Source organism: Moschus berezovskii, chromosome 10 (assembly GCF_049115385.1).
Source record: "Moschus berezovskii isolate FMDL1 chromosome 10, NW_MosBer_1.0, whole genome shotgun sequence".
Classification (NCBI taxonomy): Eukaryota; Metazoa; Chordata; class Mammalia; order Artiodactyla; family Moschidae; genus Moschus; species Moschus berezovskii.
The window spans coordinates 53697879-53725232 of record NC_142469.1 but is presented as its reverse complement, the minus strand read 5'-3'; the positions used below and the strand labels follow the sequence as shown (position 1 = coordinate 53725232).

Sequence of the window (27354 nt, the reverse complement as noted above, 5' to 3'; positions counted from 1 at the left end):
ACTTTTTCATAACAATATGAAAAATATTATTTTAGCAGTTTTACCAAATATTTAAGTTAATATTAGAAATAAAATTGGTAATGTGTAATTTATTGTAAAGGAATTATTTGAGTGAGTGCCAATGACACCAAATTTACTTTGGTAATTATGAGAAATCATTAGAAATTACTGCCTCTTCTTTGAGTACTTCACCATATCCATTCATACATCAGAGTTCAACTAATTCTGCTATATATTATGGTTTAGGAGATAAAATTATTGTTTCATGAAAGTTTTATATTTTAAAATAAAAATAAATGGGTTCTTAACATAAATGAAGTGTATCTTTAAAGTTACTTCAAGATGTTTTACGTGCTAAGCTACTAGATAAAACGGCTTCCCTGGTGGCTTTGAGAGTAAAGAATCTGCCTGCAATACGAGACCCAGATTCAATCCCTGTATCAGGAAGACCCCCCTGGACAAGGAACTGGCAACCCACTCCAGTATTCTTGCCTGGAGAACCCCATGGACAGAGGAGCCTGGCAGGCTGCAAGTCCATGTTGTTGCAAAGAGTTGGACAAAAAGCCCAGAACAACAACTACTTGATAAACCAAACTTTTTTAAAGAATCTGAGTTGTAGCCAAAACTTCAAACATTATGTTTTAATAAACATTACAAAATAGTACTGGATTTTCTTTGTATTATTGATGCTTTGTGGTCATAATAGTTGAAACTAGGTTAATATTAAAGATTTCACTTATTCAATAAAATAAGCTTTCCTTTAGAAGAGGCATAAAAAGTTAATTTAAATTCTTATTTCCAGAGGTCTCATAAACATTTTCTTATCATTTTTAGGGTATCTTATAGGTTTATAGGCCCATGAGCAGAAAATGGTTTCTGAATTTTATTTTTTCTGGTTTTGTATTTATTTAAAAAAGAATTGGAATATAATTGCTTTACAATGTTGTGTTAATTTCTGCTGTACCATGAAATAAATCAGCCATATTCCCTCCCTCTTGAACCTCTTTTCCATCCCTACATCCCACCCCTCAAGGTCATCACAGAGCACCCAGCTGAGCTCCCTGGGCTTTATTTGAATTTTAATTTGTATTTGACATCGAGCAAAGGGAACGGGGAGAATAATTTACTTGCATACTAAACAATTTAAGTCAAAGATTTTTTTTTAAAGATGGCTTTGAATTTGTAAAATATGTTGCTCACAATAAAAGATCTATGCCAGTGGTACAAGAATAACCCTTACTTGATTGGCTTTCATAACATTTTAGATGGGATAGAAACAAAATTTCAAAGCATTGGGGAAGGAAATGGCAGCCTGCTCCAATAATGTTGCCTGGAAAATTCCTTGGACAGAGGAACCTGGTGGGCTACAGTTCATGCTATCACCAAGAGTAAGACAATACTGAGTGACTAAGCAACAACATTCTCACACTTATATATTCAGTTCTGTTCAGTTCAGTCACTCAGTCGTGTCTGACTCTCTGCGACCCCATGAATCACAGCACGCCAGGCCTCCCTGTCCATTACCAACTCCCGGAGTTCACTCAAACTCATGTCCCCAGAGTCAGTGATGCCATCCAGCCATCTCATTCTCTGTCGTCCCCTTCTCCTCCCGACCCCAATCCTTCCCAGCATCAGAGTCTTTTCCAGTGAGTCAACTCGTCACATGAGGTGGCCAAAGTATTGGAGTTTCAGCTTTAGCATCAGTCCTTCCAATGAACACCCAGGATTGATCTCCTTTAGAATGGACTGGTTGGATCTCCTTGCAGTCCAAGGGACTCTCAAGAGTCTTCTCCAGCACCACAGTTCAAAAGCCAACCTTGGTTGGCAAAGTAATGTCTCTGCTTTTTAATATGCTATCTAAGTTGGTCATAACTTTCCTTCCAAGGAGTAAGCATCTTTTAATTTCATGGCTGAAATCAGCATCTGCAGTGATTTTGGAGCCCAAAAAATAAAGTCTGACACTGTTTCCACTGTTTCCCTATCTGTTTCCTGTGAAGCGATAGGACCAGATGCCATGATCTTAGTTTTCTGAATGTTGAGCTTCAAGCCAACCTTTTCACTCTCCCCTTTCACTTTCCTCAAGAGGCTTTTTAGTTCCTCTTCACTTTCTGCCATAAGGGTGGTGTCATCTGCATATCTGAGGTTATTGATATTTCTCCCGGCAATCTTGATTCCAGCTTGTGCTTCTTCCAGCCCAGCGTTCCTGACCTTAAATGAGTTCTTCCTCTTAATAGTTAATTTGTAAAGCTTTCATATACTCTTTTTAACCTTAGAGATCCTATGGTCTTTTTTACTTTGAAAGTATTCAACAATTTTCTATTTTACTAGAAATAAAACTAGCTGAGTCTCCTTATTTCCTCCTTACACATTATATCTTAAAGTATTAGCACAATTCCATATGTATTTAATATATATATTTTGAAATTAGAGGTCAAGTCAATTGCACTGTTTTAAAATCCTCTTTTATTCTACATTTCACTAGAGGATTCCATTTTTTATATCAGATTTTTAATATGTATCTGATCTTTGAATGTGTTTTCTTTCAACAAAGTCCATTTAGAATTTTTCTTTGAAATTATGCAATATCTTTTACCTTGTAAAAGATATTAATATCTTTTACCTTGTAAAAGATATTAATGTCATTTTATTTGTTTTGTTCTTTATCATTTATGTTAGAGACTCACTGCAAGCCATAGGTGCTCAGTTAAGGATGAAAAACTATGAGCTTCACTTTAGGGTGATAGATAGTAGTTCATTTTTTTGTAAATCCAAGATATGTGCCTTTAGATGCCTTTGTTGCTATAGTACAATAATTAAGACAATGAACTGGTAGCCTATTTACCCATGGTCCACTCCCGCTTTCGCCAGGAAGAAGCCACATGAATTTAGGTGAACTATTAACTGCTCTGTGTTTTCATTTTCTAATTTTAGAATGGGGAAAAAAATCTACCAACCAATAGAAATCTTACAAGACTTAAATGACTTAATATGTATAAATAATTCATAATAATGTGTGGCAATGTTGAACTCTATATGTGTTAACTGCTATTTTACCTTTTTTGTTGTTATTGTTTTATTAATATTATTACTATCTCTTTAGAGAAGTTCAGTTTTGCTTAAAAATATCTTCCTGGAGGAATTCAATGATCGAAGAAAGGCAGAGGGCTGGCTGATCTGAACATTGGTTATAGATTCCAACGTGTTCCTTCTGGTTTCAGTGTGGCTTGCCTAGATCAACTCATCCAGTGCGCTCTTATTTACTACCCACAGAATTAAACCTCTTGGCTTTTGCTTGGATGGGATGGAGCAGTCACAAAGATAGTTGTTTTTAAGACAGTTTTTCAATATATTCTACTTTTGTTATACCTTTAATCATTCTGGCTTTGAGAGGGATATAGAAATGCTAATCTCAGAAACTTTTGCAGGGGAGAAGGGGGCCCTAAAAGTTGATTAGCTCAATTGCAATTCATCTATCTGCATTCTTCCTTCCAAAATTTTGTTTCTGCTGCACTTTATCTGATTCTCTTTTGCCTTGTAGTTTCATTCCATAGAGAATATGTGTTCAAAGATGATATTCAACCTTCCATCTTTACCAGAGTACTTGGTGTTTTTTAAGAAAAATAAAACACAAGCACTTGGTAGTATTATGCTCTCTTTTTAACAAGCAGAGTAACAAAAATATCTTACTACTGCATAGTGTTTTTACATGTAGTGTCTTATTTAATCCTCATAAAAACCTTAGAATTTTGGTAGATATTTGACCACCATGTAAACTAAAATGAAAAGAGATTAGTTAGCTTGTATAAGAACATATTTTTTTAACAAGAGATAAAGAATTAGTGATCATTTTGACTCGGACCTACATTATTCAGAATTTATCTATATATTAGTTAAGTATAGGTAATCAATTATTTTGTGTGGCCATATTTATAGAGAAAAGTACATAGTAACCTTCATATTAAGCCTAAGTGTTTTGTTCAGATACTTTCTTTATATACTTTATAAGCCATTTTAGCTGCTTTGAATTTAAGTGTTTCAGTAAAATTCATGTTGTTCAAGCCTTTTGCTTTTTTAACTAGTGATGACTATACTGTCTTCACTACTGAAAATGATAAAAGTAATAAAATTTCCAGATGACCCTAAAGACTAGTTTTTTATTTTAATTTTCTATAGAAATAGTTTGAATTTAAAGGCCTCACATAACCACACACATATATACATGCAATCTACAAAGACTTTAATCTTATCTCCCATATCTGGCTACACAGTGTTGTGTTTTACAGCCATAATTGATAGATGACTTTGCTCAGTTGGAAATTGTAGTCAAAGAATGACAGCCAAACTAGCAAGCAAGCCATATAAAATGTGAGTGAGCAGCAGATAGTCAATATTTCTAAATTGAAATATGTGGGTGTTTATTATGAGAAACAAAACAATTTGGGTAACTTTTCTATCAAAACCTATTATCCCATATAAGAATACTAGGAATAGGTTTATTTTCTGTAGACAGGAAAGATGATTGAAGCTGTACAAAAACCATAGACAATAGATTCAAGAAAACCAGAAGTATATTAGGAGATATTTAAGTAAAAATGGAAGATAGGAAGTTATTAATAAGGACCTATTGCATAGCACAGGGAACTCAATACTCTGTAATGCCCTGTATGGAAAAAGAATCTAAAAGAGAGTGTATATATGTATACACTGTAGCCTGGCACGTCCATGGGGTTGCAAAAGAGTCAGACACAACTTATCGACTAAACAACAACAAAGATGTTACATTTTAAATTGTCAAGTAATGAACATGCAGTTTTGATTACATGAATTTTTAGTATTACATCCATGGGATTGTGTTTATTATCAGTCACAGATTTACTAAATCAAAAACTGTGTCCAATTTTATTTTTTACACATTTAATTTGAAGGTGAGCTCTGATTTTTATTTTGTGTTTTGACCTCACTATATCCAAAACATTGGAGAAGGCAATGGTAACCCACTCCAGTACCCTTGCCTGGAAAATCCCATGGACGGATGAACCTGGTAGGTTGCAGTCCGTGGGGTTGCTAAGAGTCAGCACAACTGAGCGACTTCACTTTCACTTTTCACTTTAATGCATGGGAGAAGGAAATGGCAACCAACTCCAGTGTTCTTGCCTGGAAAATCACAGGGAGAGAGGAGCCTGGTGGGCTGCTGTCTATGGGGTCACACAGGGTAGGACACGACTGGAGTGACTTGGCAGCCACAGCAGCAGCAATCCAAAGGCCAAAACATTTTTTACCTTTGAAAGGTAATGAACTTGTTACAGCTAGCCTCATTATGTTCCTAATTTGGATAGCGAGATGTATCTTTACAAAATCCCACTATTGGTCATAATTATTCCAGTAAGAATATCACCATAGTCCTAACTATTCCTTTCATGTCCCATTTGTACTCAAAACATTTGACTATTTTCCTTAAAAACAACTGACATGCCACCATAGCTGCCCAAATTTGTTATCATGCCAATCTCATTCTGGGTGCTCTAGCTGCCTTCTTTCAAGGACTGGCCTTTCAGCATGTTGTAATGTTCGTTGGAGAGCAAAGGTTTACATTTTTATTGCTTATTTGCTCTAAAGCTATGAAAGTAAAAGTTAGTCACACAGTTGTGTCTGACTCTTTGCGATCCCATGGACTGTAGCCCACCAGGCTCCTCCGCCCATGGAATTCTCCAGGCCAGAGTACTGGAGTGGGTTGCCATTTCTTTCTCCAGGGGGTCTTCCTGACCCAGGGATCAAACCCGGGTCTCCTGCATTGCAGGCAGATTCTTTACCATCTGAGCTACTGGAGAAGCCCTCTAAAGCTATACTTGTTTTTATAAAGCACATATTGCACCATTAGGTATTTCCCTACCTCCAAATTAATTTTTTCCCCATTTTATCATTGAAATAGTGTCATAATGTTTCAAAATATTATTCTGTACTAACTTTTAGTGGAAGGAATAATATCACGTTTATTTCCTGGCACATGTAAGACTAAATACATGCTTAAACTTCAAAAGACTGTATACCTATTTATTGGAAAATAGTTTCAACGTTTTATGGCAGAACAACCAATGAGGTGAAAATCCTCCTTGTGTTTATAATTGGAATATTATGTTTTGTGTTGGTATAAGAATGAAACTAAGGTAAGGTTTCACAAATGAGCTTTCCATAAACAGATGCTAACCTTTTCCTGTTTATGTTTTACCAGTGCCTTCTGAACAAAACCCATTCCTTTCCTTTAGCAATAAGTCGTACTGAAGCCCTACTGAGAATTTCCAGCTGGATATAAAAACTCTTCTATTTTCTTGGTCCAGGAATCCTTAGTTAGTAAGACCTGGATGATTGATTTCCTGTTGTCCTGAGGCAGGTTAAAATAAGTTCTATGGTGTCCAGATTGTGTCTCAGCAGAAATGTAGTCATCTTACTTGTAATATCCTTATTTGTAACAAATTCCTCTCATCTCTTCAACTTATATTTGTATGTGTCCTTGGGGGATAATGTAACATCTGTCTTATAGTCAACAACTGAATTCAGGGGAAAAAAATCTTATACTTTTATAGTGTCAATCGGTGTCCAGTGTCTGCATTTTCCAAATTTGATGTTATAGTAATGTTGAAAGATAAAATTGTACACATGAGATACTCATGTGAGATACAAGCAAAAATCCCTCCTTATTAGTCTGTTTTATTCTCTCTTTTTTATTGCCTCCTATGATTTACTAGTTGTCAACTTTTGAATCTTAGGGCATTTTTTATATACTTGCTAAATAAATCTGCTCCATGCCTGGAAATATGATGAAGAATTGCTCTGAGAAATGTTTCTTCATGGATTTTGATTTTTTGTTGTTGTTGTTTAGTATCACTGTTACTAATAATACAATTATACAGTATTATGAGCAAACTAAATATAGTCAATTTCATCAAAATATTGTAGGATCACATGGAAACTAAGAAATATCTTTCTTATGTGTCCTGTTTTTCCCCAGAAATCAAAAATCTCTACATATGACAAAATGTGGGCTTTTATGAGTAGCAGGAGGCAATCTGTGCTCGTCAAAAGTAATGAAGAAGGAATCCAGAGAGTCCTCACCTCTGATTATGCTTTCCTAATGGAGTCAACAACCATCGAGTTTGTCACCCAGCGGAACTGTAACCTGACACAGATTGGTGGCCTCATAGACTCCAAAGGTTATGGCGTTGGCACTCCCATGGGTAGGTTTCATGTCAGCCACTTGTTCTTTGTTCATTAATCCTAGTTGCTGTGAGAAGCGAGAAAATACAGTGCCTCCATATGCCATTAGGAATTTTGCTTCAAACAAATGTATCTTGCTTTATTCTTTGACTATATAAAAACAGGAAAATAGTTGGACATCTGCTTCTAAAGGAATAAGTAACAAAAGAAAAAATGATTTCTACTAAAATGGTCTGTAGACATTTTTACTATATCAGAGTTGAAAAAACCCACAACACCTCCCCATAAAGGACCTTCTCTTTAATCTTACACTTAAAAAAAAGTTTGATAAATAAAATAAAGTTTTTGGAACTTTATTTTTTTGGATTAGTGGTGTATGAATATAGCATTTGATTTTTTTTTTATTTTTTATTTTTTTTATTTTTGTAATTAATTTATTTTTTATTGGAGGCAAATTATTTTACAATATTATATTGGTTGGTTTTGCCATACATTGACATGAATTCACCCCGGGTTTACATAAGTTCCCCCTCCTGAACCCCCCTCCCACCTCCTTCCTCCCTCCTCCCTTTATCCTCCCTCTGGGTCATCCCCGCATGCCAGCCCCGAGCATCCTGTAACATGCATTGACCATGAACTAGTGATTCATTTCACATATGACAACATACGTGTTTCAATGACATTCTCCCAAATCATCCCACCCTCACCCTCTCCCACAGAGTCCCAAAGACTGATCTATACATCTGTGTCTTTTGATTTTGTTGACTAAAAGAATGAGCTGCAAATGGTTACTGTGAATAATCATTTAAGAGAAGTATATGCTTTATTTAAGAGTACTAGCAGACAATTTACTAGTAAAATACCTAGAATAATTTACACTAGGATTGATTGTATTTAACATTCTTCCTTCTATATGACAAAATTAGTTTCAATAATAATCATGGAATGAAATAATAATAATTGCCAGAAAAGACAATGAAAATTTACATTTATTGAGCTTAATATTTATGTATACTATATGAATATGTGTATATTTATATGATAAGTTAATGAATGAATGAATACATGATATTAGAGTACATACATGCATGCTGTGGGCATAAAAATGGCTCCCCCCAAATGTTCCTGGTTTAATCCCCCAAACATGTGAATATGTTACCTTTATTGCTAAAAAGGACTTTGCAGATGTGATGAAGTTAAGGATCTTAAAATGGGGAAATTTTCCTGGATTAACCACATGGCTCCAAAGCAATAGGGTCTATATAGGAAGGAGGCTCAGGTGTCAGAGTCACAATTAAGGAGATACCACAGCAGAAGTAGTGAGAAAAAGAATGTGCATATGCTAGTCCACCTGGGCTGCTGAAACAAAATACCAGACTGAGTGCTTGACAAACAATAGTGAATAATGACACTATAATAGTTTTGAAACTTCTGCAAAGTTTTTAACAACTGGGTCAAAACTGATTTTCATGTAATTGTGTTTAATAAATGGTATAGCCATATTTCTCAATGTATCCTCATTAATAATTTTATTGCATTTAATTTTGAAAAGTTTCTTTCAAATCAACAAACATGTATACTATAATTAGAAAGTGAGGCATAGATTCATAAAAAAATCCCATTTCATGATAAATTCAGAAATTGCAATGTTATCCATGTTTTTGTTTCTTTGGGATCATTTCTAACAACTTTCAAAAGTCTAGGAAGTCCAGAAATTTTCCACCATAATAACTTCAAAAAATTCAACATTAAACTCTTTCATATTTGGTAAAATTTATTCAAATTCATTATAGCTGAAAATAGTTTGAACTGGCTCTGAGAGAATTTTGAGATATTCACTCCTGTAACATTGCATATTCCAGTATTTATATGGTAGACTAAAAATAATGATACCACAGTCGCTGTTGAAGTAACGAAAGCAAAACAAAGCACAACTAGAAAGAATCTGCCTGCAATGTGGGAGACCTAGGTTTGATCTCTGCGTTGGGAAGATCCCCTGGAGAAGGGAAAGTCTACTCACGCCAGTATTCTGGCCTGGAGAATTCCATGGACAGTATAGTCCATGGGGTCACAAAGAATTGGACAGGACTGAGTGACTCACTTTCACTTTTAAGCTGTGTAACGAGGATTCTCCAATTTAGTTTCCAAGTGGAGTACAATGTTTATTAAAGAATAAAAAATAAATATTTGCTAATTCAAAGTTTAATAAATTGGGTTGTTAAAACTCAATACTAAATGTTTACAACTCAGATGAACAAAAGATATTTTACAGGGAGGAATGTTTTATTTTTGACATGTTTTGACTTGCCAGTGTGTGGTAATAGTAGTTGCTATTGTTGTTTTAAAATTCTCTACACAAAATGAACCTCCTTTACTGCTCACACCAGGAACAGACCATTCAAAGCTTTGCCATTATTGTGCCAAAGTATATGTAATTAATTCTAACATATAAAGATGATTGAGTTATCCTAATTATAATAAGCTTAAGGAGCATGTCTTTTCAAAATGTTTTAACATATTCACAATAAGGATTGAGTTTATTGAGATAGTTTTGTGTTGATCATGTATTCAAATTCTAGCATACTCCCTAGTTAGATCCAACATAGTTCTTTCCCTCTGTAAGAATTTCCTAAATAATTCAACAGTTTCATGCATTCATGTACCATTTATTTGGAGTTTATGATGAGCAACTCTGATAAATTTTCAAGCTTAGTGAAAGTGAAAATATTAGTCACTCAGTCGTGTCTGACTCTTGGCCATACCATGGAGTATAGACTTCCAGGCTCCTCTGTCCATGGGTTTCTCCAGGTAAGAATACTGGAGCAGGTAGCCATTTCCTCCCGTAGGTGATCTTCCCGACCCAGGGATCGAACCCAAGTCTCTTGCAAGAATCTCTGGCAGATTCTTTACCATATGTTAGAAAAGAGACTGATTATATGCTCAAAACTATCATCATGTAGTATTTTGCACACTGATATTCTATATTTAGTCTTATCATTTATTGTGATCTTGGATAAGTGATGTGAAATTTATATTTCTAAATTTCTCTTTTTTAATTAGTAAAATTAGAGAGTTAGACTAGGAAAACCTAAAGGTCTATTTAATGCTAAATATGGTGTTTCAGATAATATGCTTGACAGATTCCTAGAGTTTGATTTAAAGTGGGCAGGAATCTATTATGTGAAGCAATATGGTTTGCTGATGTCTCAGAACAAATTTTAAAAATCAAGCTCCTTAAATACATATAAAGAATGGAAGCAGTGATTGATAGGTTCCTATTGCTTCACAGTTTCATTTGGAAAGAACTGAAGAAAATAAATTCATTTTGTTTCTGAAAGGAGTGAGATTCCAGTATAGCCATACCTTCCTGTTTGGTTTACATTATGTGGAGGACAGAGATTTTGGCCTTTTAGTTGTTATAAGCCCATACGAGATTAGTGCCTGCACTCCATGGATTTTCAATTATTTGTTGAGCAAATGAACTCTATATCTAAAAATATGATGGTGCAGCAAGATTTATAAACAGAGAAAACAATTTTTGGAGCTAATGATCAGTGTAGCATCTTACATTATTCAATGTGATGAACTCATTGAACAAGAGTGATTCAGGGAAGTGAGAATTAAATAAGATTTGGGGAGGATATATAAGGGTTTTGGAGTATGCCTGCTAAATTCCCTCAGTCAGGTCTGACTCTTTCTGACGCTATGGACTGTAGCTCACTAGGCTCCTCTGTCAATGGAATTTTCCAGGCAAGAATACTGGAGTGGGTTGCCATGCCCTCTTCCAGAGGAGCTTCCCAACCCAGGAATTCAACCACATCTCCTGCACTGCAGGCAGAGTCTTTAAGGCTGAGCCATTGGGGAGGCCCTCTTTGGAGTATGGGGCCTGGGGTATCTCATTTTGATTCCTGTCCTCATCAGCGTACAGGCTGGGGTAACTCTAACTGTTGGAGGCCATCCTGTTAACTTGTTTCTCTTTGGAGTATAGCACAGATAATTTTCATGATTGTTAGTTACATAATAATACTCATAATTTAAAATTTTTAGAATAAAGATATTTGACTTATATTTATAAAACCTTAAGCTTGAGAGTTGTTTGTTTATTTGCTTGTTTGAGTTGTAAATACAGTGTATCAGTGTTCCAAGGCTGTCTCTATCATATTGTTTTGCTTTGAGGAAATGCTTGCTACAAATCAATCAATGTGAGTGAAAGTCACTCAGTATTGTCCAACTCTTTGTGACCCCATAGACTGTCCATGGAATTCTTTAGACCAGAATACTGGAGTGGGTAGTCTTTCCCTTCTCCAGGGGATCTTCCCAACCCAGGGATCGAACTGAGGTCTCCCACATTGCAGGTGGATTCTTTACCAGCTGAGCCACAAGGGAAGCCCAATCAATCAAAATAGTATCTAATTCTAAAAAACTCACTGGGATATTTCAGATGTGAAAGCTATTTTAAAAAAGAAAGATAATAGTTGAATCAGTTCTAGGGAAGCTCCCTGTTACAGTTTATGGGAACCATACAAAGCAGCGTTTTTATTCCTACCCTTGACAGTGTTTACTGTAAGATATTGAGTTATAAGGAAAATATAAAACAATTTAAAATAATAATATATATACTTTACTTTTAATGTAACTTTTTAAATTAAGAAAAATACACAACATTTGGAATTTCTATTTCTTCTCTTTCTAACCTTATAGATAAGATGAGAGAACAAAACAAATTTAGCTATAAGCCTTAGGATATAGCTTTTATTTTCTTTTATCTAGTCAACTCAGCTGATCAGATCAACTTTTGCCCTTCTGAAAAAGCTTAGTTATCACGAAAAAGTAGTCACTGATACTTGCAAGGTCACTTGCACAAGAAACTTATAGAAATCAAGTGGGTTTATATATGTGGAATCATTTTTGTAGTATGTAGTTAGTGTGGTGTAATAATGTAATATATTAGTGTTTTTAAATAGAATGAATTTTTTAAAATTAGAAACTAGCACATGATAAATTTCTTTTATAAGGACCTTCTTGGAATTTTAATATAAAATTATCAGTATGTATTAATACAAATTCAAAATATCTAATAATACTTTGAAATAGCAAAATTATAGACTAGGAAGAACATTTCACCATATTTTTATTTTCACTACCAAATAATATTGAATTTAAGCTTATTAAAATGTCTCTTTATTACAAAAGTTATTTAATACATTTAACATGCACTTTATTTTTAGCCTAATTCTGAATAAGATAAATACATTTAAAGGAATAAATATTCAAATCAGTCACCTGCCAGTATTACAATATACTTTTTGTTTCTCTTATTCAGATAACTTGCTTTCTTCTGTTTGACTTGATAATATTAAATTCTTAACTTAGTAAATTTTATTTTATTCATTCAAACAAAGCACAAAATTCAATGATTTTGAGTCTCTAATACATTATAAGTCTTATTAACTCATATAAATTCATCAAAGTAGTATAATCTGGAAAGAGACATTTAACACTTTAACCCCTCAAATACTTCTGAGAAAAAAAATTCAGGCAGTAATTTATGATTTTTTATGTCATAGCTCTGCCAAAAATATAACTTCATGAATTATTACTTAAGTCATTAATAAATGAAATGACATGCAACTCTAGTACTTGAATGAGATTCTGACATACCATAAACTTTCAACCAACATCAAACCTGAAGATCTTGACTCATTAATCGGCATTTCCCTTTTATATAATCTTGTTCAAGAACAGTGATGATTTTTTGATAACTTGTATTTACTTAATTTTAAAATTTTATTTAATTATAAGGAATAAATTTTTTTAAATAATGTTTTTAGGTGTGAAAAATAAAAGGTTATTTGAATTTCTTTTCCCAACAGAAGTTAAGGAGATAACTATTCAAAGCAAAGAAATGCAGGCTTTTCTGGAAATCTAGATCAATACCAGAAATACCTCAGGATTTTGAGTTTATACCTATAGGCGCCATAAACTGAAATGAAAATTCGATTTTCATTAATATTGTAAATGTGATCAAAGAGGAACTCCCTTTGCCTTGCTTTTACTGTTACTCAGATTTTTAGTTACTGTCATAGAGGCATGTGTGGTTAAGTGCAGGAGGTCAAACAGAAATGCTGTGTCTCTCCTGGACTGAGTATTGAGGTATATTTCAAAACTCATGGGTATTTTCTGTTTTTTTCCCCCAAAAGTCCATGTGTCATTTGAGCCTGCGAGGCCTCCTGTGATTCATCTAGGGGCCTGCTGTGACTATTCATCACTCTGAGTGTGATGATTACTGCCCAAAGCCTGTTGTGGACTCACTGAATGACTCAGATAGAAGCCATTTAATTAGGGAAGCTCTGTTTACACAAAATACCTTAGTGGAGCAATGATTTGAAGGTAAATGCTAAATAAGCATAAGCTGGCTTAATTAAGCTCGTGGTGACATTAAATCCCTTTCATAGTTTTCCAGAATGCAGTGGTGCTATTTTAATATGATATGTATGGTTTGGTAGATTTTTGAAGTTTTGGTGTTCTTATAATAAGTTAACTGAAATTCTTTTTCATCCATTCAAATTAAAACAACAAAAACTGGATGAGGGGTGGGGGGTAAAGCAAAAAACAAATCACAGCAGTTTTCATTAAGGAATACTAAAATATGTGTGAGAGGTTTCAGTCTTGCTTGTTAATTTAGAATAGGTTATAATCTATTTAGTTGAATGGGGAGCATTTCTACTTAATGGCATTTTCGGCTGCCTTGTGTCCTTTCTGACCACCCATACTAAAAGCCTTTTTGGCTTCTGTCTTTGGAATTTTGAGTGCATAGTGCACTTTGAGGACTAGGCAGACTCAGCAGCTGTGAGCTGGTAGGAAAGTGGCAATCTAGAGAAATCCATTAGAGCCAGTTGGTGTTATTTTGCTTTGCTGTGTTCAGTTTGGTAGAAATATTGTAAAGTGTCTGTAGGGTCCCATTAAAACTGTTTCTATCTTTGACAGTAAGCTAGTGGTACACTTCATCCATTTATTGGTGCCTCCACCAGTAAATAACATGTGGGAAATACAAGTCAACTGAAAAGGGGATACAGGAAATACTGTTTATGTGCCTATCATCCACAGTGCTAAAATTTTCTATAGTCTTATGTATCCCCACTTTACTTCGGGGGTTATATCAATAGTAAGTTTAAATAGTCAATGTATAATTATTTCTGTGAACTAAATCCACATTAAATTACTCATTTCATAGAAAACTACTGAAATATGTGTAATATGTGAAGAACATAACAGGCAATGTAGAGATAAAGTAAAGATGAATGCAAAGATACTGGCTTTATAAATGTCTTTTATTTTTTACATATGTCTTTAATACTAAGGTTAAATTTAAAGACAATTTTATCAGACACAAAACTGTTATATACATTATATTTCTATTAAATTTTCTATGTAAATGTATTTACGTTTTATTCCTATTATATTTACACATAATTATTTGCATCTTATTTCTATTATATACTTATTTCTTTTATATACAATTATAAATAAGATACATTCTTACTTCACAATTGGAATTTAATATTACCTTTATAGACTATTTTCTAACATATTTTATATTAACAAATATAAAATAGCTATAGCCCTATTAATAATGCTTAAGTTACATTTATCTCATTATAATGTCCTTCCACACAATCAGCCTAAGTTACAACAGGTCGTATCGTGGACTGTTTATAGTAGAAGGATATCACTTTGACATGTGAACAATGTGAAATTTCTTTCTTGTATTTTCTAATGTTAAATGCATGAGATTTCACTGCTTCTTTATTTCTTGTTATTTGACGAAGTGAGAGATTGGGATCAGTACTAAAAAGAGGCATGTTGTTTGTTTAAGGCAGATGCCTGTGTTTATAAAAATAGAAATCAGTATGAGAAGCATGTTTTTCCCCTGTTTTGCTCACCATCCAATTCTAGAATTCCCAATTCATCATATAATAAGTACTGTAATATTCATCATTATAGATGCATAAAATTGCTGGTCTTTAGTTCTTCAGCTTTACTAAAATGAATGAATACATTTGTCTTCATTAGGTGAACATAATGCACAAAAATTGATGCAAATTATTCATCTTTCTGCAGGTCATCTTCCATTAAAATGCATTCTATTTTTTCATCGCAAAAGCTGCATAATTTTAATGTTGGTGAAGTGATTTTGCAAATCTCAATCGAGATCTAATAATTTTCAGAGCCTAAATTAAGCAAACAAACAAAAAAGCCAAAATACACCTGTATTTTCCTGGCATATTTGCTAAAGCCTAGATTTCATGTCACTGAAAACAGATGAGTCTCAGTAAGCTATGTGTGCTCTACAGACATTATCAACAGACTCTGAAAGCTAGAATCTAGGAAGTTTCTGGAGAGAATTTAATGAATCGTGAGCACCAATGTGAGCAGCCTTCATTAATATTGTAAATGTTGACCACATGGTACCTAAACAATAAATACATGGGAAATTCTCATGAAAACAGAGTTTGTCCAAATAGATTTTATATTCAAACATTAGACCATGAATTTATTTTGTTGGTGTCTTGTGGTGATTACTCCAAGGCCATGGATTCAAATTATATTATAGATTAGTTAGCCTGATTGACTGTGCCAGACTGCCATCCTTTGGTTAGCATGACTAAGTAAGATCAATGAATCATTGGTATTAGGGGGAAAAAAAAAAGTCAAAGCACAGAAGTAAAATGTATAAGCACTAAATTCCAAAGATGAGTGCCTTGCACCCACTGTAGACAGATGACTTATATACAAATCTTAGTTCCACCTAAGTGTCCCAGGAGTCATAGGTGAAGCTACTAAGCCTCTCTGAGACTCAACATGGATAGAATCATGTTTATATTATTGGATTAGGATTAAACATATAAAATTTAGAGTGTTTGGACTAGAACATAGGCATAACAAATAATTCTAAAATACTGTCCTGAAGAAATGTTTTATGATAAGTAAAATTGTGTATTTGTGGTTTTTAAGTTATTTGTATCTTATACTTTTTGCTCTCTATTCTTCATACTTTAGAATATATTGAATATATTACAGGTAAGATGGGTTGTTAGTATGATCTATTCCTAAACAATTGTAGGGCCTCCTCAGACAACCATTTTGCCTTTTTGCATTTCTTTTTCTTGGGGATGGTCTTGATCCCTGCCTCCTGTACAATGTCACAAACCTCTATCCATAGTTCTTCAGGCACTCTATCTATCAGATATAATCCCTTGAATCTATTTCTCACTTCCACTGTATAATCATAAGGGATTTGATTTAGGTCATATCGAATGGTCTATTGATTTTCTCAAACTTTCTTCAATTTAAGTCTGAATTTGGCAATAAGGAGTTCATGATCTGAGCCACAGTCAGCTCCCAGTCTTCTTTTTCCTGACTGTATAGAGCTTCTCCATCTTTGGCTGCTAAGAATATAATCAATCTAATTTTGTTATTGACCATCTGGTGATGTCCATGTGTAGAGTCTTCTCTTGTGTTGTTGAAAAAGGAAAGATATAGCCATTTGAATGCAGAGTTCCAAAGAATAGCAAGGAGAGATAAGAAAGCCATCCTCAGTGATCAGTGCAAAGAAATAGAAGGACAACAATAGAATGGGAAAGACTAGAGATCTCTTCAAGAAAATTAGAGATAGCAAGGGAACATTTCATGCAAAGATGAGCACAATAAAGGACAGAAATGGTATGGACCTAACAGAAGCAGAAGATATTAAGAAGAGGTGGCAAGAATACACAAAAGAACTGTACAAAAAAGAGCGTCATGACACAAATAATCACGATGGTATGATCGCTCACCTAGAGCCAGACATCCTGTATTGTGAAGTCAAGTGGGCCTTAGGAAGCATTACTACAAACAAAGCTAGTGGAGGTGATGGAATTCCAATTGAGCTATTTCAAATCCTGAAAGATGATGCTGTGAAAGTGCTGCACTCAATATGCCAGCAAATTTGGAAAACTCAGCAGTGGCCACAGGACTGGAAAAGGTCAGTTTTCATTCCAATCTCAAAGAAAGGCAATGCCAAAGAATTCTCAAACTTCTGCACAATTCCACTCATCTCACACGCTAGTAAAGTAATACACAAAATTCTCCAAGCCAGGCTTCAGCAATACATGAACTGTGAACTTCCAGCTGGTCAAGCTGGATGTAGAAAAGGCAGAGGAATCAGAGATCAAATTGCCAACATCCATTGGATCATTGAAAAAGCAAGAGAGTTAAAAAAAAAAAATCTATTTCTGCTTTACTGACTATGCCAAACCATTGACTGTGTGGATAACAACAAACTCTGGAAAATTCTTAAAGATATGAGAATACCAGACCACCTCACCTGTCTCTTCTGAAATCTGTATGCGGGTTAGGAAGCAACAGTTAGAACTGGACATGGAACAACAGACAGGTTCCAAATAGGGAAAGGAGTACATCAAGGTTGTATATTGTCACCCTGCTTTTTTAACTTATATGCAGAGTACATTATAAGAAACGCTGGGCTTGGTGAAGCACAAGCTGAAATGAAGATTGCTGGGAGAAAAATCAATAATCTCAGATATGCAGATGACATCAAGTTTATGGCTTAAAACAAAGAGCAACTAAAGAGCCTCTTGATGAAAGTGAAAGAGGAGAGGGAAAAAAATTGGCTTAATATCCACCATTCAAAAAACTAAGATCATGGCGTCTGCTCCATCACTTTATGGAAAATAGATGGGGAAACAATGGAAACAGTGACAGACTTTATTTTGGGGGCTTAAAATCACTGCAAATGGTGACTTCAGCCATGAAATTAAAAGATGCTTGCTCCTTGGAAGTTAAGTTATGACCAATCTAGACAACAAAAGCAGAGACATTACTTTGCCAACAAAAGTCCATCTAGTTAAGGCTGTGGTTTTTCCAGTAGTCATGTATGGATGAGAGAGTTGGACTGTAAAGAAAGCTGAGCATTGAAGAATTGGTGCTTTTGAACTGTGGTGTTGGAGAAAACTCTTGAGAGTCCCTTGGACAGCAAGGAGATCCAACCAGTCCAGCCTAAAGGAAATCAGTCCTGAATATTCATTGGGAGACTGATGCCTAAGCTAAACTCCAATACTTGGTCACCTGATGCGATGAACTCACTCATTGGAAAAGACCCTGATTCTGGGAAAGATTGAAGGCAGGAGGAGAAGAGGACAACAGAGGATGAGATGGTTGGATGGCATCACCGATTCAATGGGCATGAGTTTGGGAAAACTCCATGAGTTTGTAATGGACAGGGAAGCCTGACATGCTGTTGTCCATGGTGTTGCAAATAGTTGGACACGACTGAGCAACTAAACTGACGTGATTCCTAAGCAGTAGAAATCATTCCCTTTGGAACCTAACCAGGGTTTTAGCATCAACCAATCAGTATATTATAGGTTAAGTAACCATCATTTAGAGGAACATGATCAATATCTATTCTATGGTTTAGTCACTCCATTGTGTCCAACTCTTGCCACCCCATGGACTGTAGCTCGCCAGGCTCCTCTGTCCATGGGATTTTCCAGGCAAGAATACTGGAGTGGATTGCCATTTCCTTCTCCAGGGGATCTTCCCGACCCAGGAATCTAACCCAGGTCTCCTGCATTGCAGGCAGATTCTTTACCGACTGAGCTATGAGGGAAGCCCATCTATTCTAATAAAAAAAAATTTCTATTAAAGGACATTATCTAAATGAGCAGCATTATTTTTTTTTTCTTTTCTTAACATTTCCTGAATATTTAGTGAACAGAATCCAGGTTATATTCAGAGAGGATTACCACTGAAGATATATTTGTTTCCTTCTAATTTTGTCAATCATAAGAAATTTTATCACTGTTCAACCAGTTGGATATGTAAAACACTGAACATAAAATATAAATATAGATCATCCCTTTTCTTAAGGAGATAAACTTAAAAAAATTGGATAGAAATTTAGATAGGAAAACAAATTTAACATCGAAAATGGGGAATGCAATATTGAACATAAACTAGTAGTCTGTTGTTTAATGCAGGGATTCAGAGTGGTAGAGGTTGGTGAAAACTAAAAGTTGGCAAAATTGAAAAACTGACTTGAGATCTCCCTTAGAGCCAGGGTCTGCAACCTCCAGGATCTAATGTAGGATGATCTGAGGTAGAACTGATGTAATAATAATAGAATAAAGTGCACAATAATTGTAATGTGCTTGATTCATCCCCAAACCATCCCGTCCATGGAAAACTTGTCTTCCCCTAAACAGGTCCCTGGTACCACAAAAATTAGGGACCCATTGCTAAGTGACAAGTATTTTACTCTCCTGAAAAAGTTATTCTCTCCCAGTTTTGGGGTTCTTGAAGATTAAATAGGATGATGATTTTATTTAAAATTGTCCAGCTATTATAATTCATTTATCAAAGTTTAATATTGAACTTGGAACAAAAACATCATAATGAGGAGAGTATTCCTGACATTTTCACTCTTACCGCTATTCAAATGATTATCATGCAGATGAAAACTTGTTTGGAAGACAGGGTTTCTAGAATGAAACATTTCTGTTTTCATATTTTGTGTCAGAGTTTCACGATTTAATATGTAGCAATGTGACTACAAATCTGCTTCACCAGTCACTTTTAACTGATATGTATGAAATAGGTCAGAACAAGTGATAATAGTTACTTTTTCATTATGTGCTGATAACATTTGCCCTTCTTATTATTTTTTCACACAAGTCAAAGAATATTCAGAATAATAATAAAAGGCAACTGGATAGAATATCTACTCTACAATTTGAAGGTATTTATTGATACATTTTGAAGTAGGAAATGGTAACCCAACCAGTGTTCTTGCCAGGAAAATACCATGGACAGAACAGCCTGATTGATGGCAGTCCACAGCATCACAGAGTCGGACATGACTGAGAGACAGCATGCACATGCATTGATACATTTTGTGTGCCTCAGATACTCATCTCCTTTTGTGATCTTAGATGCTTAATATTCTGCTGAGGATTCTACAAATATTCCTTTAAGTAGAATCCTTTTCCATACAGGTCTTAACACTTTGAATTTTGAGGTCTACAACATAGAAAAAAAAAATCCCTATCCAATTTAAGCCAGTTATAGAATTTGAATATAGGTATTTAGCTTAATTACTTTTTAAAACTTTATCTTAAATATATATATATATATATATATACATATATATTTCATTGTTATTGGTGGTATATCCACATTTCTACATTCTCAGAAGTATTTATATTTGGCTCCATTCCACCATGAACCTAATATCTTGAACTTAGTTCTCTGTATCTAGAAAAATGAACAAAGTGAGTTTGGGGGTGCTCTCATTATTATTTGCCTTTTTCATATATACCTTTCTAAACCAGGAATGCATATAGAAAGGAAATAGAGGAAAAATATGTGAAAGGCATCCAAAGAGAAAGAAGAGTTATTGTCCCTATGATCTTCAAAGTAATGCAACCCTTTTTGCATACAAAGTAAGCAGACTAACATAGTTCTGTCACATATTTCTATAATTTGTTGTTGATTATAGTCATCCTCAAAGTTGCAAAGGTTATTCAATACATGTGTTTTGTGTTACAGTAAAAACTCAATGGGGGCAGGATTCATGTTACATTGTTCATCCCTATATGCCTAGCACCTGTGTATGTATATGTAATGATTAGAATCTATCACCTGTGTTTGTACATGTAATAATTAATAGTAAAATAAGAGTTATACATGACTCTCAAACCTGGGTCTCCCACATGGAAGGCAAATTCTTTACAATCTGAGCCATCAAGGAAGCCTTCATATCATTATTCAATAGGAAAAGATATATAGCAAAACACTAGAATACCATTCACCAAATGTTGTACTAGGGTATCTGCTATGTGCTATGACTACAAGAAGAAGGATCCTGTATATCTCTGTGACAGCCAAAAAAAAGTGTACAAAGTTAGGGAAAGATGAGCAGCAGATTATCTGGTTGTGAGGATGTTCAACCAGAAAATTAGAGAAAGTATGAAAACAAGGCTCTCCAGAAAATAGAACTTCATAGTTTGTACTAATGACGTGTTAGTATACAGTCTGAAAAGTCTGTGATATGTTGAAGAAAGGGATTTTATGACATCATTAGGAACTGAGCTTGTATTCTATAGATTTTTTGTTTTGTTTTAGTCACTAGGTCATATCTCTTTTGCCATGCCAAGGTCTGTAGCCCACCAGGCTCTTCTTCCATGGGATTTCCCAGGCAATGATACTGGAGTGGGTTACCATTTCCTTCTCCAGGGGATCTTCCCAACCCAGGGATTGAATCTGTGTCTTCTGCATTGACAGGTGGATTCTTTACCACTAAGCCACCAGAGAAACTCATTCAATAGCTTTAGAGCACCACTAAAAATGCTTAAGCAAGAAAATGATGTTCATAGATTTCCAGTGTGGAAAGATATTACAAGTTATCATGGAGAAATGATCACTTTTAGCACTAATTTACTGTTCTGTGATAAATGTTATAAGCTGATAATTTGTTTTCAAGATGAGATTAATCTCCTTTTTTATGGTTATCACTTGTGAATTCTTTATATGCCTATCAAAGTGAGATTTTTTTGATAGAATACCTTCAAAAGAAAATACAAAGAGTGATGACTATAACATTATACTAGTTTAGCTTTTATCTAACAGGAAATCTGAAATGGGTCCCATGGAGTGTTTAGTTGCTATGTATATTAAATACTTCATTTGAAATAAATGTATTATAATTATTGCATATGGATTAAAGATATATAGTTTAGGTTCATAAGAAATAACTGAGCTGACTCTGGCTCAGATCATGAACTCCTTATTGCGAAGTTCAGACTTAAATTGAAGAAAATAGGGAAAACCACTGCACCATTCAGATATGACCTCAATCAAATCCCTTATGATTATGCAGTGGAAGTGAGAAATAGATTTAAGGGACTAGATCTGATTGATAGAGTGCCTGATGAACTCTGGACGGAGGTTCGTGACATTGTACAGGAGACAGGGACCAAGACCATCCCCATGGAAAAGAAATGCAAAAGAGCGAAATGGCTGTCTGAGGAGGCCTTACAAATAGCTGTAAAAAGAAGAGAGGTGAAAAGCAAAGGAGAAAAGGAAAGATATAAGCATCTGAATGCAGAGTTCCAAAGAATAGCAAGGAGAGATAAGAAAGCCTTCCTCAGTGATCAATGCAAAGAAATAGAGGAAAACAACAGAATAGGAAAAACAAGAGACCTCTTCAAGAAAATTAGAGATTCCAAGGGAACATTTCATGCAAAGATGGGCTCGATAAAGGACAGAAATGGTATGGACCTAACAGAAGCAGAAGATATTAAGAAGAGGTGGCAGGAATACACAGAAGAACTGTACAAAAAAGATCTTCACGACCAAGATAGTCACGATAATGTGATCACTGACCTAGAGCCAGACATCTTGGAATGTGAAGTCAAGTGGGCCTTAGAAAGCATCACTACGAACAAAGCTAGTGGAGGTGATGGAATTCCAGTTGAGCTATTTCAAATCTTGAAAGATGATGCTGTGAAAGTGCTGCACTCAATATGCCAGCAGATTTGGAAAACTCAGCAGTGGCCACAGGACTGGAAGAGGTCAGTCTTCATTCCAATCCCAAAGAAAGGCAATGCCAAAGAATGCTCAAACTACCGCACAATTCCACTCATCTCACATGCTAGTAAAGTCATGCTCAAAATTCTCCAAGCCAGGCTTCAGCAATATGTGAACCGTGAACTCCCAGATGTTCAAGCAGGTTTTAGAAAAGGCAGAGGCACCAGAGATCAAATTGCCAACATCCGCTGGATCATGGAGAAAGCAAGAGAGTTTCAGAAAAACATCTATTTCTGCTTCATTGACTATGCCAAAGCCTTTGACTGTGTGGATCACAATAAACTGTGGAACATTCTGAAAGAGATGGGAATACCAGACCACCTGACCTGCCTCTTGAGAAACCTGTTTGCAGCCCAGGAAGCAATAGTTAGAACTGGACATGGAACAACAGACTGGTTCCAAATAGGAAAAGGTGTACGTCAAGGTTGTATATTGTCACCTTGCTTATTTAACTTATATGCAGAGTACATCATGAGGAACGCTGGGCTGGAAGAAGCACAAGCTGGAATCAAGATTGCTGGGAGAAATATCAATAACCTCAGATATGCAGATGACACTACCCTTATGGCAGAAAGTGAAGAGGAACTCAAAAGCCTCTTGATGAAAGTGAAAGAGGAGAGTGAAAAGGTTGGCTTGAAGCTCAACATTCAGAAAACAAAGATCATGGCATCTGGTCCCATCACTTCATGGGAAATAGATGGAAAAACAGTGGAAACAGTGTCAGACTTTGTTTTTTTGGGCTCCAAAATCACTGCAGATGCTGATTGCAGCCATGAAATTAAAAGACGCTTGCTCCTTGGAAGGAAAGTTATGACCAACCTTGATAGTATATTAAAAAGCAGAGACATTACTTTGCCAACCAAGGTCCGTCTAGTCAAGGCAATGGTTTTTCCCGTGGTCATGTATGGATGTGAGAGTTGGACTGTGAAGAAAGCTGATCGCCGAAGAATAGATGCTTTTGAACTGTGGTGTTGGAGAAGACTCTTGAGAGTCCCTTATACTGCAAGGAGATCCAACCAGTCCATTCTAAAGGAGATCAATCCTGGATGTTCATTGGAGGGACTGATTCTAAAGCTGAAACTGCAATACTTTGGCCACCTCATGCGACGAGTTGACTCACTGGAAAAGTCTCTGATGCTGGGAAGGGTTGGGGGCGGGAGGAGAAGGGGACGACGGAGAATGAGATGGCTGGATGGCATCACCGACTCTGTGGACATGAGTTTGAGTGTACTCCGGGAGTTGGTGATGGACAGGGAGGCCTGGCGTGCTGTGATTCATGGGGTCGCGGAGAGTCGGACACGACTGAGCGACTGAACAGAACAGAACAGAACAGAACAAAGTTGCAGGTATGCATGACCAGCTGTTAAGTGATTAATATTTTATTCATGCATGTGAATATTATATTTGGTCTTCCCAGATGATGTTAGTGGTAAAGAACCCACCTCCCAATGCACGAGATACAAGAGATGTGGGTTCAATCCCTGGATCTGGAATATCCCCTGGAGGAGGGCATGGCAACCCACTCCAGTATTCTTGCCTAGAGAATCCCATGGACAGAGGAGCCTGGTGGGCTATGGTTCATAGGGTTGCAAAGATTCAGGCATAACTGAAGCAACTAAACACACACTCTTGCACAAATGAGTGTGCCAGGTATTCTACTAACAAAGCAGAAATAACCTCTGTCTTTATGAATTTTGCAGCCTGTTACTGTAAATAAGCATTAAACAAATAGTCACAGAAATTATTTTTAGTTACAAACTGAGACAAGTTCTATAGAGGAAAAGAACAGTGATGCTATGATATTGTATAACAGCACTGTTGACTACAGCATAAAACTGGAGAATAGCAATGTAAAATTGAATCTGAAATGTAAATATAAAATTTAACTTAACACTTCTTAAAAACAAGTATGAGAGAGGCAGTGTCCTAAGAGATAATAAAACCCATCTGTTATTGAGAAAAAAGGCTCTAAGAAAATGTGGTCTAGTTCCAATATTATTGGAAGATTTTATCATGGAAATAATGGTGAAAAGAGATAAAGCTCTAAAAGCACCCAAAATATGTTGTGCATTTAGGGCACCCAACTCTCATCTCAGCATAGGAAGCAGGGAGCAATTTCATAAAATATAACATTGCCAACAGCACTGTAATTTAAGAATGAAAGTTGATGGTTCCAACAGATATCCTCAGATGTTTTGTGTTAACAGTTCATTTACTTGTTAAGGCACTGACCAAGGGATGCCTCTGACAGCTGATATAAATATAAGGATAGCATAAAGATGTATGAACTTGTTTTTCATCCTGACTTATCCTAGATGGTCAACACTAAAAGTGTGAAACTCATATGTTTATGAACTCTATGTTTTCTACTGAATTTAATAAGAAACTGAGAAGATGTCAATATCAGAAGTTATACCTTAACATATTTTGACTATATCATAATGGATTTTTATAATTGACTCAATGTTTCAATCAAAAAGCATTGTTAAATGCTTACTTTGTGATAGGTACTGTGCTAGATATTGGATGAAAAAAGACGAATAATGGATGGTTGATTACCTATAACTGACAGGTAGCCTGATGTTTTAAGTCATTATTTAAAGCACTTCAAGTATTTGGGTATGTGTCTTAGAAATATTTATCATATTAAACACCTTCAAAGAAGAGGAATAATTAAGGAATTATTGAAACTCTTTGAGTCAAATCATTGAAATTATATATACTTAGTGAATATAGTATAGTCACATACCCATATGATGTGTGAGTTACTATACTTCAGAAAGTGCACAGTATCTTGGAGAAATGACATGCTATGCTAGAGGAAACCTAAAATTATGAGTACTCTATTTCGTAAATATCTTCCCAGTCCCAAAGAGAACAAATACCAGGATGTTACCTAATTCTCTGTAATACACAGCTTATAATATCATTATGATAAGTTGAATAACTATGAAATATAAAACAAAGGACACTAAAATCCTTTAGGAAGTGGACAGTGGGAATTTGTTATTATGATAAACAGAAATACCTAGCCATCCTCCTATAATTTTAACAAAATATTTAAAGGATCTGGGTACTATAAGGAAAAATAAAGACAGTGTATTTTCCCCCAGAATTGGTTTCATCAGTTTTGGTATACAGATAGATTTAAATAGCTCATAAATATTATCCCTCAAATGTACTTTGTAAAGGGATTTAAAAGCCAGCTGTGAAGACATGTCCTAAAGTATTGTGATGTGGATTCTTATGAGCTGATGCTTCATGAAGCATATGAAGAGATGAAAAAGAACATACAAAAAATACGTGACTTGATCAGTAGTCCTGTGATGTGTAAATTCAAAGCTAAGGTCTAACAAAAAACAGCTTATTTTTGACAGAGAGAGATAATGTAGTAACAGTAGTAATTACTGTTATTGAAGGCAGTGCTTTTCAAATTGAGATTAAAACAAAATAATTGATGTGAACATTAATAGATAGGAAGGAAAAAATTCTTCAATAAAACAAATGTAATCATTTAAGAAATTTTAAAACTTTATCCTTCATTGGAGAGAGAGCAGCCTTTTATTTTGCTAATGTATAATGTATATTTACACAAAAGATATATTTGTTATGGAGTATTCTTCAAGCTTATTTGAGTGATGAATACTTTAAAAGTGAAACACAGATGTACACTTCCCAAAAAAGAAGTGTATAGGGAAAATCCAGTTTAGGAAATATTGTTATAATAAGTTTTAGAAAGATACTTTTCTTAGAAAGAAAGAGTGATTTTTTTCCCCCTGAACTTAGTAATCGATTAAAGCATGCAGAAGCCTAATTTGAAAGTAAAGACATTTCTGGCCAGATGGATGGGAGATCGCTGTTATACGGATATTGTGATTTTAAAATATTTCACTAAAGCATGATAGGTATTAGAAAATTTGCTGTGCAACCTTTAAAGAAAAGCTTTATATCCATTAATAAGCCTCTTCAAGAGTTAAAAGTAAAGCTAATTCCCTTTCATCTTTTCTATATTATATTTCCTGAATGAGATAAGGAAAATGTTTGGTACACACTTAAATTGGTATGTTTGTAAAGAGCATGAAGAAAACAATCAAATGAGCAAATCGATAATTTATATGTAGCAGATTTAAACTTTAGAACCAAGAATGTATAACTACATGTGTATTCCATTCTATAAGAAACATCAAAGAACTGAAAGGATGGGAAGGACGGAGAGGGGATGGGAGACGACTGAGAGAAAAGGAGAGGAAGTGGGAGGGGGAAGGAAGGAGTAGGAAAGCAGTCAGTGTATGAAAAAAAGTGAAGGAAAGGTACAAGTAAGGTAGGGAGGAGGAAGGAGGGAAGAAAGTAAGAGAGAAGGGAGTCAACTCAATTTAGTAAACCCAGCAAGTTGGCTCAGAACTACTTGGTGAGATTATATTAATTGTTTATAACAAATCACAGTTTATTTTCCCAAGGAGCTTTTAGTCTATTTGTTAGGAGGAATGTTCGTGA

The 27354-nt window shown here is 35.1% G+C and overlaps 1 protein-coding gene across 2 annotated transcripts in view; it reads left to right on the top strand.

Moving 5' to 3' along the window:
• GRIK2 (glutamate ionotropic receptor kainate type subunit 2) overlaps positions 1-27354 on the top strand; it is a 772190-nt gene that overhangs the window by 723271 nt on the left and 21565 nt on the right. For both annotated transcript variants that reach the window (XM_055433591.2, XM_088840933.1), the window contains exon 14: positions 7007-7232. In XM_055433591.2, the coding sequence (XP_055289566.1) occupies positions 7007-7232 (226 nt within the window). The remainder of the gene's footprint in view (positions 1-7006; positions 7233-27354) is intronic.